The 13,231-nt window shown below is 36.4% G+C and overlaps 1 protein-coding gene across 1 annotated transcript in view; it reads right to left on the bottom strand.

Annotated features, from left to right (window-relative positions):
• The window catches only part of prtgb (protogenin homolog b (Gallus gallus)), a 36,985-nt gene that overhangs the window by 9,029 nt on the left and 14,725 nt on the right, over positions 1 to 13,231 (bottom strand). Inside the window, 5 exon segments of the mRNA NM_001442815.1 lie at positions 1,252 to 1,347; positions 4,737 to 4,922; positions 9,673 to 9,987; positions 12,535 to 12,699; positions 12,861 to 13,108. Of these exon segments, the coding sequence (NP_001429744.1) occupies positions 1,252 to 1,347; positions 4,737 to 4,922; positions 9,673 to 9,987; positions 12,535 to 12,699; positions 12,861 to 13,108 (1,010 nt within the window).

The following is a 13,231-nucleotide window of genomic DNA, read 5'->3' as shown; positions in this document are numbered from 1 at the left end:
TTACTTATATACTTATTTATTTACTTATTCATATATTTACATATTTATTTAATTTGTTTATTTAATTAATTATTAATATTTTTTATTTATGTTTTTATCTACTTTTTTTAATTGGCTTTCTCATTGACTTATTTATATATTTATTTACTTATTTATGTACTTATTTGTTTATTTACATTTCTATTTATTTATTTATTTATTTACTTATATACTTATTTATATACTTATTCATATATTTACATATTTATTTACTTTGTTTATTTAATTTATTATTAATATTTTCTATTTATGTATTCATTTACTTTTTTATATTGGCCTTTTTATTGACTTATTTACATATTTATTTACTTATTTATGTACTTATATATTTACATTTCTATTTATTTATTCACTTATATACTTATTTATTTACTTATTCATATATTTACTTATTTAAATATTTATTTACTTTGTTTATTTAATTGATTATTAATATATTTTAATGTTTTTATCTACTTTTTTATTGGCTTTCTTATTGACTTATTTACATATTTATTTACTTATTTATGTACTTATTTATTTACATTTCTATTTATTTACTTATTGACTTACTTATATATTTACTTAACATTTTAATGCCATATCAGCAGCATTGGCTATGTTTATGACAACACTTGTACTAAGTATTTAATATATAATTTACAATCATAACAGTTTCCTAATACCCATGTATTAACACATCAAACATACTAAAAACACACAATTAACAACACCAATAAAACATCAAATAAAACACAAACACTAAATAAAAAGCTTCTCTAATATCATTTAAACATATATAAACTATTATAATAAGTTTTATAATCAAAATATTCTTACACAACTTACAAATAGGTTTCTCTTCACTGCAAAAATGCTGTTCTTACTGAGAGTTTTTGTCTTGTTTCCAGTCCAAATATCTAAAAAGTCTTAAATTAAGAAGCATTTTCTGGACAAGCAAAAAATATTGTCTTGTTTTCAGAAATAATGATTCAAAATTAATTGAGTTTTTCCTTAAAACAAGCCAAAATAATCAATTTAAGAGCTTAAATTAAACTTAAAAGCATTTTTGCAGAGTTCCCCTTTCAATAAATATGAGTGTGTAAGTCTTGAGTGTGAAAAAGATTTCAGCTAGTAACGTAAGCTAAGCACTGTAAAAACATACAACACTTTAATGGTAAAATGAGTGTGAACTGAAGGTGAATTTGAAATTAAATGCATTTAAGTTCTTACATGGACATCCAGGAGTGTTGACCGTTTGATGGGCCTGATATCCGTCTCCATTAGCACTGAACGCTAACACTTTCACATGGTACTTCACTCTAGGGTCTGGAGAACAAAATAAATCACATTAACATTGCAAATTACCATTAAGACGTCACGTTTTTGTAAAGTGCAGTACACCATATGAACACTAGGTAGAGCTGCAAGATCTGCTCCAAAGATATCAGAATATTTTAATTTATGCAAATTATCCGTCAACAAACATCACAAAACAAATGATGGATTATGAAAAGTCAGGAAATAAAGTCAATTATGTTGCAATAGCATGCCTGTTTGTTCGCATACATGTTCATATGCTTCAGAAAGAGTTCATGCATTGAAAAAAACAGACATTTTAATTGATTCAATTGATTTTTTAAAGGATAAATATATTAATCTATTTACTCAAGAAGTTTTGGTTTATTAATTAACTGAATATATATATATATATATATACCTATCAAATACTGCTCATTTAAATTTGTTTACTGATGTGCATTGTACTTAATACAAACATCACAAAAATGTAATATAAAATAAATAAAGAAAGAAAGTCAATTCATTATGTTGTGATAGAATTTTGTATATCATGCACTTCAGGTCTGCACGCAGATGTCTGTGAACCCTATCTGTGGTTTACATCAGTCAAACGTATAGAGTGTGTTTGGCCAGAGAGCTGATTGTGATCAGTGTGTGCACTATGGGGGGTTTTGAGTTTTTCAGGGTCTAGGGGTCAGAGGTCAGGGGTCGCCTTCACAGGCGGTGTTCAGCTGCACAGACCGGAGCGCTTTATGAGCCGGACGCAGATAAAACTCTGACTGAAATACTTAGGAAGAAACAAGCTTCAAGATGCAACTGACTGGTGGCATATTTCATTTCGGAGAAGCTCAACAGGAAATGTTTGAAACATATGAAAGCAGGTATTTTCCAGTAAAACTAAAATTAGTGCAGAAAATGTCAATTAAATAACACCTTTTTTACCGCACTTTATATGTCATACTGTCAACATTTTCAGGATTACAGTGGGTTCAGAATGCAGCCGCCAGATTGATAACAGGAACAAGTAAAAGAGATCATATCTCCGCTGTCCTCGCCTCATTGCACTGGATTCCTGTAAAACTCAGAGTTGATTTCTCATATAAAGCATTGCACAATTCTGCCCTGGTCAATATATGTGAACTTATTAGGCCATATACAGCTTGTAGGCCATTAAGGTTCTATGATCAGTTTCTTTTGTCTGTCCTTGGGTTTCACTGCAACTTGATCAAGCTTTCTGTGTGGGGCCCCGAGGCTCTGGAACAGTCTCCATCTGAACATCAGGATTTCTCCATCATTGGATGCTTTTATACCTAATTTAAAATGTACTTCCTTGCCTTTGAGTGATGCATGCATGTTATTTTATATCTGTATCTCAGTTTATTTTTTTTTAAATATTTTTAAGTTTAATTTTATTTCTTATTCATTCATTCATTCATTCATTCATTCTCTTTTCGGCTTAGTCCCTTTATTAATCAGGGGTCATCACAGTGGAATGAACCGCCAACTTATCCAGCAAGTTTTACACAGTGGATGCCCTTCCAGCTGTTTCAATTGTTTATTGATTAAATATTTTATTTTATTGTAAAGAGCTTTGGATCAGCTACGGTAGTGTAAAATTGTGCTCTATAAATAAGTTTGCCTTGCTTTGCCATATAAATTAATATTCATTTAAAAATAAAAAAGTTCTAATTCAAAATAAATTTAAATAATTAATATAATAATTAATAAATATAAACTTTTAGCAAACATGTTTTAATAAAAGCCTAAATGTTTCTGTTTATATGGAAATCCTAATTACATTACGAACACATTTTCTCAACCTTTTAAGTGAATTATAATATATTTATTTTTATATAGCGCTTTGGGAATTATGTTTTAAAGATGCTATATAAAATACATGTATTATTATTGCTAATTTCCAATTTAAAAATATGTTATAATAAAATAATATATCATATATATGATAAATATGATATTTAATAAATATGGTATTTTCTTAGAAACTTTTTTTTTTCCTAAGCCAACTATTTTAATCTATGGTGAACTAAATGACTCTGAATATTACAATTAATAAATCTTAGAATTATTTCTGTTTAAAAAAAAGAGATCAAAATTTAAAATTTAAATTTAAAAATTAAAAATAAAAACATAAAATTTAAAAAATTTCATAAAAAACAAACTTTGTAATTAAATTATATTTCAATTCCCATGCAAATATTTATAAAAGGCTAAAAATATGAATCTATTTGAAATACTCAAGAAGTTTTGTATGAATGAATGAATGAATATATTTGCATATATTATGGTCCGGTTGGTCAGCTGAACAGAAATGAACCCTGACCCGAGCCCATTTGCACAGTTTTCACTCCATCAGGAGACTGAACTCAAATTTGCATGAACTTGACAAGTCCTTTGCTCTTGGGTCAGTTGTGCCCAGCTCGGATCAATCCCAGAATGCTTTGTTGGAGCAGGATTGTCCAGCTGTAGGGGCGAGGGGGGAGTTTCGCTCTCACGGGGCTCTGACCGACCTTAAACCCAAACACAATAGACGACCATGGAGAGCGATGGGAAAGCCAAAAGCAGACATCTGGGCTGTGACCTCTGACCCCTGCGGGATATTAGTGACACACACAAAGCCATGGACACGGCGGACAGGCCAACCGTGCATAAGTCCCAACAGAAGAAGGGTAATTATTGATCAGCGACTGAAACATGCACACAATGACATGCTTAAAATACTGTGGACATGTTTTTCAGGGTATCTGCAGAGTTCAATCTAAGATTTTAAGACCTTTTTAACACCACACAGGATGAAATTTAAGACCAATTATATAGTACAGGATTTACAGAAAAAAAAAAAGCAATGACCATCCTTACCACCACTATGTATAGTGAATGCTTGATTCTGATTGGCTGATGAGCACTCTCAGGTGTTTGGTTATTGTTAAATAAAGGCACAGCTAAAGTAGTTCCGGCAGGTTTAAAGCATATTACAGCTCCAGATCACTCCGCCAAATGATTAGAGTTATTTCACAGCTACAACAGTCAAAAATCCCATCTGAACACCACAGAAGGAGGAGGAGATGCAAAAGAAACTAGTGCTACACACAGGAGATGTTAAACGCCTGACAAATAAACTCTCAAACACAACATCCCTACAGTGGATTCAGCAGAGATGCTGGAGACCAGAGGAGAAGAGCAATCATCCACCCCCTAAACACTAAAGTATTAAAAACTAATGCACATCCCGCATAATCACTTCTAATTACTCAAATGCCCGTCATCAGTTATTATTTATATCTGTACAATATGTGGGCTGCTTCCTAATACAATGCACATTTCTAGCTGTGTAAAATATACATAAATAATTTAAGTGTTTCTCATTAAAACACAGACACGAGTTCTGGAGGACTCACTGAGCGCTGTGATGGTGTGCTGGTGGTCCTGTGGGGGCAGCTGGGTAATGGAGTCCTCTGATTGGCCGTCGGGATGAAAAGACAGCTTGAATCCTTGAATGAGAACATCACTGGCAGCCGGAAACCAGCGGACCGACACAGAGGTGCAGTTTAGAGGTTCAAGCTCAAGGTTTGGGGCAGGAGGCACTGAGGGCAGAAACAGACCTTAAATCAACATCAAGATAAAACCACACTGCTGTAGAGTTGTGTCTGGTTCAGTCTGTGGGACTGTTTTGTATTGTCCACAAGGCAGGGTGTCAGCGAGGGCTGAACAATGTCTTGTTTGAGCATCGATATCGCATTATGTGTATTTGCAATATCAGAGGATTAGATTATTTACTAAAGATTAAAAGATAAAGATATTATTGAATATAATTTGTTATTATTATTTATAGAATGACTATGATATTTTACATTTGATTATTATTCTATGATCAGTTTCTTTTGTCTGTCCTTTGGTCTCATTGCAAACGTGATCAAGCTTTCTGTGTGGGGCCCCGAGACTCTGGAACAGTCTCCATCTGAACATCAGGATTTCTCCATCATTGGATGCCTTTATACCTAATCTAAAATGTACTTCCTTGCCTTTGAGTGATGCATGCATGTTATTTTATATCTGTATCTCAGTTTATTTATTATTTTTTTAAATATTTTTAAGTTTAATTTTATTTCTTATTCATTCATTTTCTTTTCGGCTTAGTCCCTTTATTAATCAGGGGCCATCACAGTGGAATGAACCGCCAACTTATCTAGCAAGTTTTACACAGTGGATGCCCTTCCAGCTGCAACCCGGTACTGGGAAATTGATTATTGATTAAATATTTTATTGTATTGTAAAGAGCTTTGGATCAGCTACGGTAGTGTAAAATTGTGCTCTATAAATAAGTTTGCCTTGCTTTGCCATATAAATTAATATTGATTAAAAAATTTAAAAAAAAGTTCTAATTCAAAATAAATTTAAATAATTAATATAATAATTAATAAATATAAACTTTAGCAAACATGTTTTAATAAAAGCTTAAATGTTTCTCTTTATATGGAAATCCTAATTACATTACCAACACATTTTACATTTGATTGTTAAATTTCTACTTGTACTGTTAGATTGCAGAGAAAACCGTAAAGCACTGTCCATTAATTTATTTTTCCTTGTAATTTATTATAATTTATGCAGACGCACTAGAATCTAGAAAAAGTCTTGATCATCCCAGTTGATCTACATCTATGAAATCTTTCCAAATAGAGCTAACTACATTCATTCATATCGCAATGTAGACCGCAAAACATCGCAATGTCAAATGTTTATTGTGCAGCCCTAGTTTTAGCGATTGCGATGATGTAGACAGGGTGTCAAACTCAGTTCTTGGACAGTTTAGTTCGAGCCCTGCTTCAGCACACTTACCTGTCGGTTTCAAACAAGCCTGAAGGACACAATTAGTTTGATCAGGATTGGAACTAAACTGTGCAGAGCTGCGGCCCTCCAGGAACAGAGTTTGACGCCCGTGATGTAGAAGAACTTTCAGTGAACTGTGATTAAAGAAACTCCCCCAGTTTAAAAAAAGATAATAATAGGTCAATTTTACTGCTTTCCTACAGTTAAACCTTTAAGTTTTTTCATTTTTTTTTATTATTCAGTTGATTTGTGGGTCTGGTAGAAGCTTTTTTAGCATAGCTTAGCATAGACAAATAAATCAGATTAGACCATTAGCATTAGGTTTCCTATTTAAAGCGTGACTCTTTTGTGGTTACATTGTGTACTAAGACCAACTGATTGAAAAGTTTCCACTACCGACGGAAAATTTTCCAAAAAGTTTCCATTTACTCGGTTGATATGACTAGAAAATACATTTTACATTTACATTTAGTCATGTAGCAGACGCTTTTATGCAAAGCGACTTACAAATGAGGACAAGGAAGCAATTTACACAACTTTACAACTGTAACATGGCTACCGCATGCACAATAGCAATAGCAACTTTTTTTTTTTTGGTCAGTCTTAGCACACAATGCAACTACAGAAGATTCAAGCTTTAAATGGGAAAATTATAGAAACTTTTTAGTGATTTTTTTTTTTTAGTAAGATGCTAATGGTCTAATCTGATTTAATGATCTATGCTAAGCTAAGCTAAAAGTGTTCCGACCAGACATGAAGATCGGCTGAATGAATTTAAAAAATGGTCTAACTAAACTCTAGGAGAGCTGTAAAAGGAGCCTATATTAAAAAAAGTGTAGTGTTTCTTTAAAGGAGGATAGGCCCTTTTGAGGGATGTAAACAATAACAGTAATCCTAACATATTCACTGTTTTACAGTTTATTTTACACAGCTTCTGAGAATCCAAAATGGTCCACATAATGATAAATAATGATAAGATATTATTGAATTGCATCTTGTCACAGTCATGAAGTTGTTTGACAACAAGCAGGAAATGTTTATGGGCCAAAGACATCACCACCTTGAAATGGTCTATATAAGTATTTCACTTCCAGAATGACAATTGTCATCATTTACTCCATTTGTACCAAAGCTTATGAGTTTCTTTAAACTGTTAAACACACAGAAAAAAAGACATTTTGAGGAAAGTTGGTATCGGAACGGTTGATGTTCACCATTGACTTTTATAGTAAGAAAAAATACTATGCAAGACAATGGAGATGATCAACTAGAAATGAATTTCAATAGTGACCAATCATTCTGGAGGTGAACTACTCCCTAAAACAGCTCAACTTGTATAATCTATACACACTTTTTTCATTAAAAACATGGAAAGCTTCATGCAAGACAGTTCTTATCAAACCATTGAATGAAGTGGTGAGATACACTTTCCTGCAGGTTTCAGATCAGGACTGGGTCACTATGACACTCAAAAGATCCACTGTCTTGTTGAGTTTTAGATCAAGACTCTCAAGGTACACTTTCCTGCAGATTTTACATATGCTTTCGTTTACATCAAGTATGGGCGATTGTAATCCTCATGATCCACTTTCTTGTAGAATTTTAGATCAAGACTGGGTAACTGTGGCTCTCAAAATACACTTACTTTCAGGTTTTAGATCAGTACTGGGAAATTCAGGCTCTTGAGATTCACTTTCCTGCAGGTTTTAGATTAGGTCTGGGGAACTGTGGCTTGATATGTGTTCTTTTAGAGGTTTAGATCAAGAAAGGGCGACTCTAACCCTCAAGATCCACTTTCTTGTAGAATTTTAGTTTAAGGTGGGCAACTCTAGCCCTCAAGATTCACTTTGCTCAAGGTTTTAGATCAGGACTGGGCAACTATGGCCCTCAAGATACACTTTCCTTGTAGAGTTTTAATAAGGACTAGGAAATTCTGGCCCTTATGACACACTTTCTTGTAGAGTTTTAGATCAGAACTAGACAATTAGGGCCTCCGAGATACACTTTCCTGCAGGTTATAGATAGGTCTGGGGAACTGTGGCTTGATACACTTTCTTTTAGAGGTTTAGATCAAGTATGGGCGATTGTAATCCTGAAGATCCACTTTCTTGTAGAATTTTGGATCAAGACTGGGTAACTGTGGCTCTCAAAATACACTTTCCTTTAGGTTTTAGATCAGGACTGGGAAATTCAGGCTCTTGAGATTCACTTTCCTTCAGGTTTTAAATCAGGACTGGGCAACTATGGTTTCAGAGTTTAACTTATAGAGTTTTAAACAGGACTAGAGAATTCTAGCCTTCGAGATACACTTTCCTGCAGGTTTTAGATCAGAACTGGGCAAACATGGTTAAAGAAATCCACTTTCGTATAATGTTTTAAATCAAGACTGGGCAATTCTGGTTCTCAAGAACCACTTTATTGTGGGTTTTTGATCAGCACTGGGTAACTGCGGCCATTGAGAAAAACTTCCTTTTAGAGTTTAAATCAGAACAGAGCAATTCTGTGTTAACTGTTAAACATACAGAAAAATAAATTGAAGTAAGTTGGTAACCCAACAGTTGATGTTCACCATTGACTTTCATAATAAAGAAAAATACTATGCAAGACAATGGTGATGATTAACTACAAATGAATTTCAGTAGTGACCAATCATTCTGGAGGTGAACCACTCCTTAAAAAAGCTCAACCTTTTTAATCTATACACACTTTTTTCATTAAAAACATGAAAAGCTTCTATTGAAGCTCTTAATAGAGCCTTCAGAATACTCAGCAATAAAAGACTTGAGGTTCTGGAAGCGAGATCTGCATGGTCAGATGTTCTTCAGAAGAAATTGAGCTTTATGTAAAGCTGCTTTCAGAAATGCTCCAACAATCTCCGTGAAGCCGCTGAAGTGGGCAGCTCTGACCGTGACAGATGCCTTTGGCTTTCAGGACTGGCTTTGTTCCGGCATTACGTTTGTTACTCAATGACCCTTGACCCGAGCTGTCAGTTAGGAGCTGAGGGACGGCTCAGTTTCGGGTCATAAAGGGAACACTTCAGGCCACCTAAAGAATAGACCTGCTTTAGAAAGACCCGTGTGTGGAGAAGGTGACGGGGCCCCCTTTATTTTCCCTTTTCTAATGGATATTTGCTCAACCGGATCTTTGTGTTATGTTTAGTTAGACGGACCGAGAGTGATTTCTACCTTGAACAAACTCATCATGAACTTGTCTGGGGGAAAACAGAGGAAGGTTTGGGATGGAAAAAAGTGACTTTGGCGATAAAAGGATTCAGGAGTGAAGAGGATGCATCTCAGTTTGAAGGATCTCGTAATGAACTTGAAGTCTCAAAAACTGAAATCAACATCAATAAACTAAACTTCTCAGATTGTGTATTGTAATAATCATTGTTACTTCACTGATTTAAGTCCTACCAGACTTTAGACTTCAGAATAACACTCTATTTATTGGGAAGAAGCAATACAGGTTGGTTATAGGTTATAGCCCAAAATAAACTGCTCTCACCTGTGGCGCTGGATGTTTTGGGGGTTCGATGAGAGCTCCAGGCGGATGGTTGGCTCCAGCCCACTCGGGTTGACACAGACATCCGGATCAGATAAATGGTGTCAGGTTGCAGATCTTGCAGGAGGTACTGGGTGCCGTTCTCACCTGAGACAGGCAGCTCAACTGAGTTTACCTGCTCATCTGTAGCTGTACGGTAGGACAGACGATACGCAGACACACGTCCACGGCTGAGTTTTGGAGGAAGAGGCTGCCAGGACACCAGGATATCAGTAGGGCTGCGACTTGTAAGGCTCAACTCAGGAGTGCGGAGGGGAACTGAGGACAAATGAAGTTATTTGGTCAAAAACACTTCTGAAAGGTTTGTTGTACTTCGAGGCAACATTTTGAGGTGGTCTAGAATAGGGTTTCTGAAGTAAACTAAACTTGAGGACTGCTTTCCTGCAGCGTTAAGATTAAGGTGGGCAACTCCAAGCCCTCAAGATCCACTTTCCTGCAGGTGTTAGATCAGGATTGGGCAACTATGGCCCCCAAGATACACTTTCCTTGTAGAGTTTTAATAAGGACTCGGCAATTCTGCCCTTGTGATACACTTTACAATTTCAAGACAATTCGGGCTCCCGAGATCCACTTTCCTGCAAGTTTTAGATCAGGACTGGGTAACTATGACACTCAAAACATCCACTGTCTTGTTGAGTTTTAGATCAAGACTCTTAAGATACACTGTCCTGCAGGTTTTAGATTAGGTGTGGAAAAATGTGGCTTTATACGCGTTCTTTTAGTAGTTTAGATCAAGAATGGGCGACTTTAACCATCAAGACACACTTTCTTGTAGAATTTTAGATTAGGCTGGGCAACTCTAGCCCTCAAGATCCACTTTGCTCAAGGTTTTAGATCAGGACTGGGCAACTATGACCCTCAAGATACACTTTCCTTGTAGAGTTTTAATAAGGACTAGGCAATTCTGGCCCTTATGACACACTTTCTTGTAGAGTTTTAGATCAGAACTAGACAATTCGGGCCCCCGAGATACACTTTCCTGCAGGTTTTAGATCAGGTCTGGGTCAATATGACACTCAAAAGATCCACTGTCTTGTTGAGTTTTAGATCAAGACTCTCAAGATACACTTTCCTGCAGGTTATAGATTAGGTCTGGGGAACTGTGGCTTGATACACTTTCTTTTAGAGAATTAGATCAAGAATGGGTGACTCTAACCCTCAAGATCCACTTTCTTGTAGAATTTTAGATCAAGACTGGGTAACTGTGGCTCTCAAAATACCCTTTCCTTTAGGTTTTAGATCAGGACTGGGCAACTCAAGCTCTTGAAGTTCACTTTCTTGCATGTTTTAAATAAGGACTGGGCAACTGTGGTGCCAGAGATTAACTTTCTTGTAGAGTTTTAATCAGGACTAGGGAGTTCTAGCCTTCAAGAAAAACTTTCCTGCAGGTTTTAGATCAAGACTGGGCAACTATGGCCCCCAAGATACACTTTCCTTGTAGAGTTTTAATAAGGACTAGGCAATTCTGCCCTTGTGATACACTTTTCAATTTCAAGACAATTCGGGCTCCCGAGATACACTTTCCTGCAGGTTTTAGATCAGGACTGGGTAACTATGACACTCAAAACATCCACTGTCTTGTTGAGTTTTAGATCAAGACTCTTAAGATACACTTTCCTGCAGGTTTTATATTAGGTGTGGAAAAATGTGGCTTTATACGCGTTCTTTTAGTAGTTTAGATCAAGAATGGGCGACTTTAACCATCAAGACACACTTTCTTGTAGAATTTTAGATCAAGGTGGGCAACTCTAGCCCTTAAGATCCACTTTGGTCAAGGTTTTAGATCAGGACTGGGCAACTATGACCCACAAGATTCACTTTCCTTGTAGAGTTTTAATAAGGACTAGGCAATTCTGGCCCTTATGACACACTTTCTTGTAGAGTTTCAGATCAGAACTAGACAATTCGGGCTCCCGAGATACACTTTCCTGCAGGTTTTAGATCAGGACTGGGTCACTATGACACTCAAAAGATCCACTGTCTTGTTGAGTTTTAGATCAAGACTCTCAAGATACACTTTCCTGCAGGTTATAGATTAGGTCTGGGGAACTGTGGCTTGATACACTTTCTTTTAGAGGTTTAGATCAAGAATGGGCGATTGTAATCCTCAAGATCCACTTTCTTGTAGAATTTTGGATCAAGACTGGGTAACTGTGGCTCTCAAAATACTCTTTCCTTTAGGTTTTAGATCAGGACTGGGAAATTCAAGCTCTTGAGATTCACTTTCTTGCAGGTTTTAAATCAGAACGGGGCAACTATGGTGCCAGAGATTAACTTTCTAGTAGAGATTTAATCAGGAATAGGGATTTATAGCCCTCAAAATAAACTTTCCTGCAGGTTTTAGATAAGGACTGGGCAAACATGGCCTTCGAAATCCACTTTCATTTAATGTTTTAAATTAAGACTGGGCAATTCTAGATCTCAAGAGTCACTTTATTGTGGGTTTTAGGTCAACACTGGGTAACTGTGGCCATTGAGATAAACTTTCTAATAGAGTTTTAATCTGAACCGGGCAATTCTGGCCTTTGAAATCCACATTTCTGCAGAGTTTATCCGGGCAACTGCTTATTAAATGCACCTGAACATCTTAATGTCTTCAGGATTACTAAAAAGCTACAGATTGTTAAGTTTGATCAGGGTTGAAGTTAAACTCTATGATCTAAAAGGCAACAGTTGTCCACTCCTGGTCCATGGTCTGTAAGTTCCTAGTGATCAACACCTTGACTGGCTGTTTTCAGATTGACGCCTCTGCAGGGAAATGGACCGGTGATAAGAACCCTTCGTCTATAATAATAAAGTGCTCACCATCCTCTAGTGTGTGCCTTGTGACCTGCTCTGACATGCGACTGGCACCCATCGCCATGTAGGCCACGATATAAAAGGTGTAGTTTCGCGCTGGCTCCAGATCGTCCACAATGTGGCTGGTTGTATCATTCCCGATCACAGCCTGATACTCTTCATTGTTTAGACCTGAGTGTACAGACAATACCATTTTGGGTTCGATCCAGATCTTAAATTAGATTACAGGTGCAGACACATTGGGAATATTCTAGCAGTCAGGCCAAGCTCATATTTGTTGGCAAACAGTTTTGGGATACATCTAGAGTTGCATGTACCAGCTTGGAACTCACCCTCAGACTTCGTGTAGTGTATGGAGTAGGCGATGACTTTATCGGCATTATATTGCGGTCTTTCCCACGCCAGTAAGATGGCTGAGCTTGAGATGGTTTCTGCGTGGATGTTGCGTGGAGCGCTGGGACGGTTCTCCGACTGTACCACGATGAGACGGGATGTGGACACAACTGAGCCCTGTGAGTTTTCAGCCAGGCACTGGTAAAAGGCGTCGTCCTCCGGAATGATCTGGGTTATCACTAGTTTACTAGGACACAACGAAGGAAAATAAGTCAGTAACCGAGCAGACTGTCGCTGTGTCTCACGCCTCCAAAGGCCACCGCATTCACCGCGTTCACTGCATTTCATAGGCTCAATTCCAGTAGAGGTG

Source organism: Danio rerio, chromosome 25 (genome assembly GCF_052040795.2).
Source record: "Danio rerio strain M-AB ecotype USA chromosome 25, GRCz13ab, whole genome shotgun sequence".
Classification (NCBI taxonomy): Eukaryota; Metazoa; Chordata; class Actinopteri; order Cypriniformes; family Danionidae; genus Danio; species Danio rerio.
Note: the sequence above shows the minus strand (reverse complement) of the source record. Positions and strands in the feature narration are given on the sequence as shown.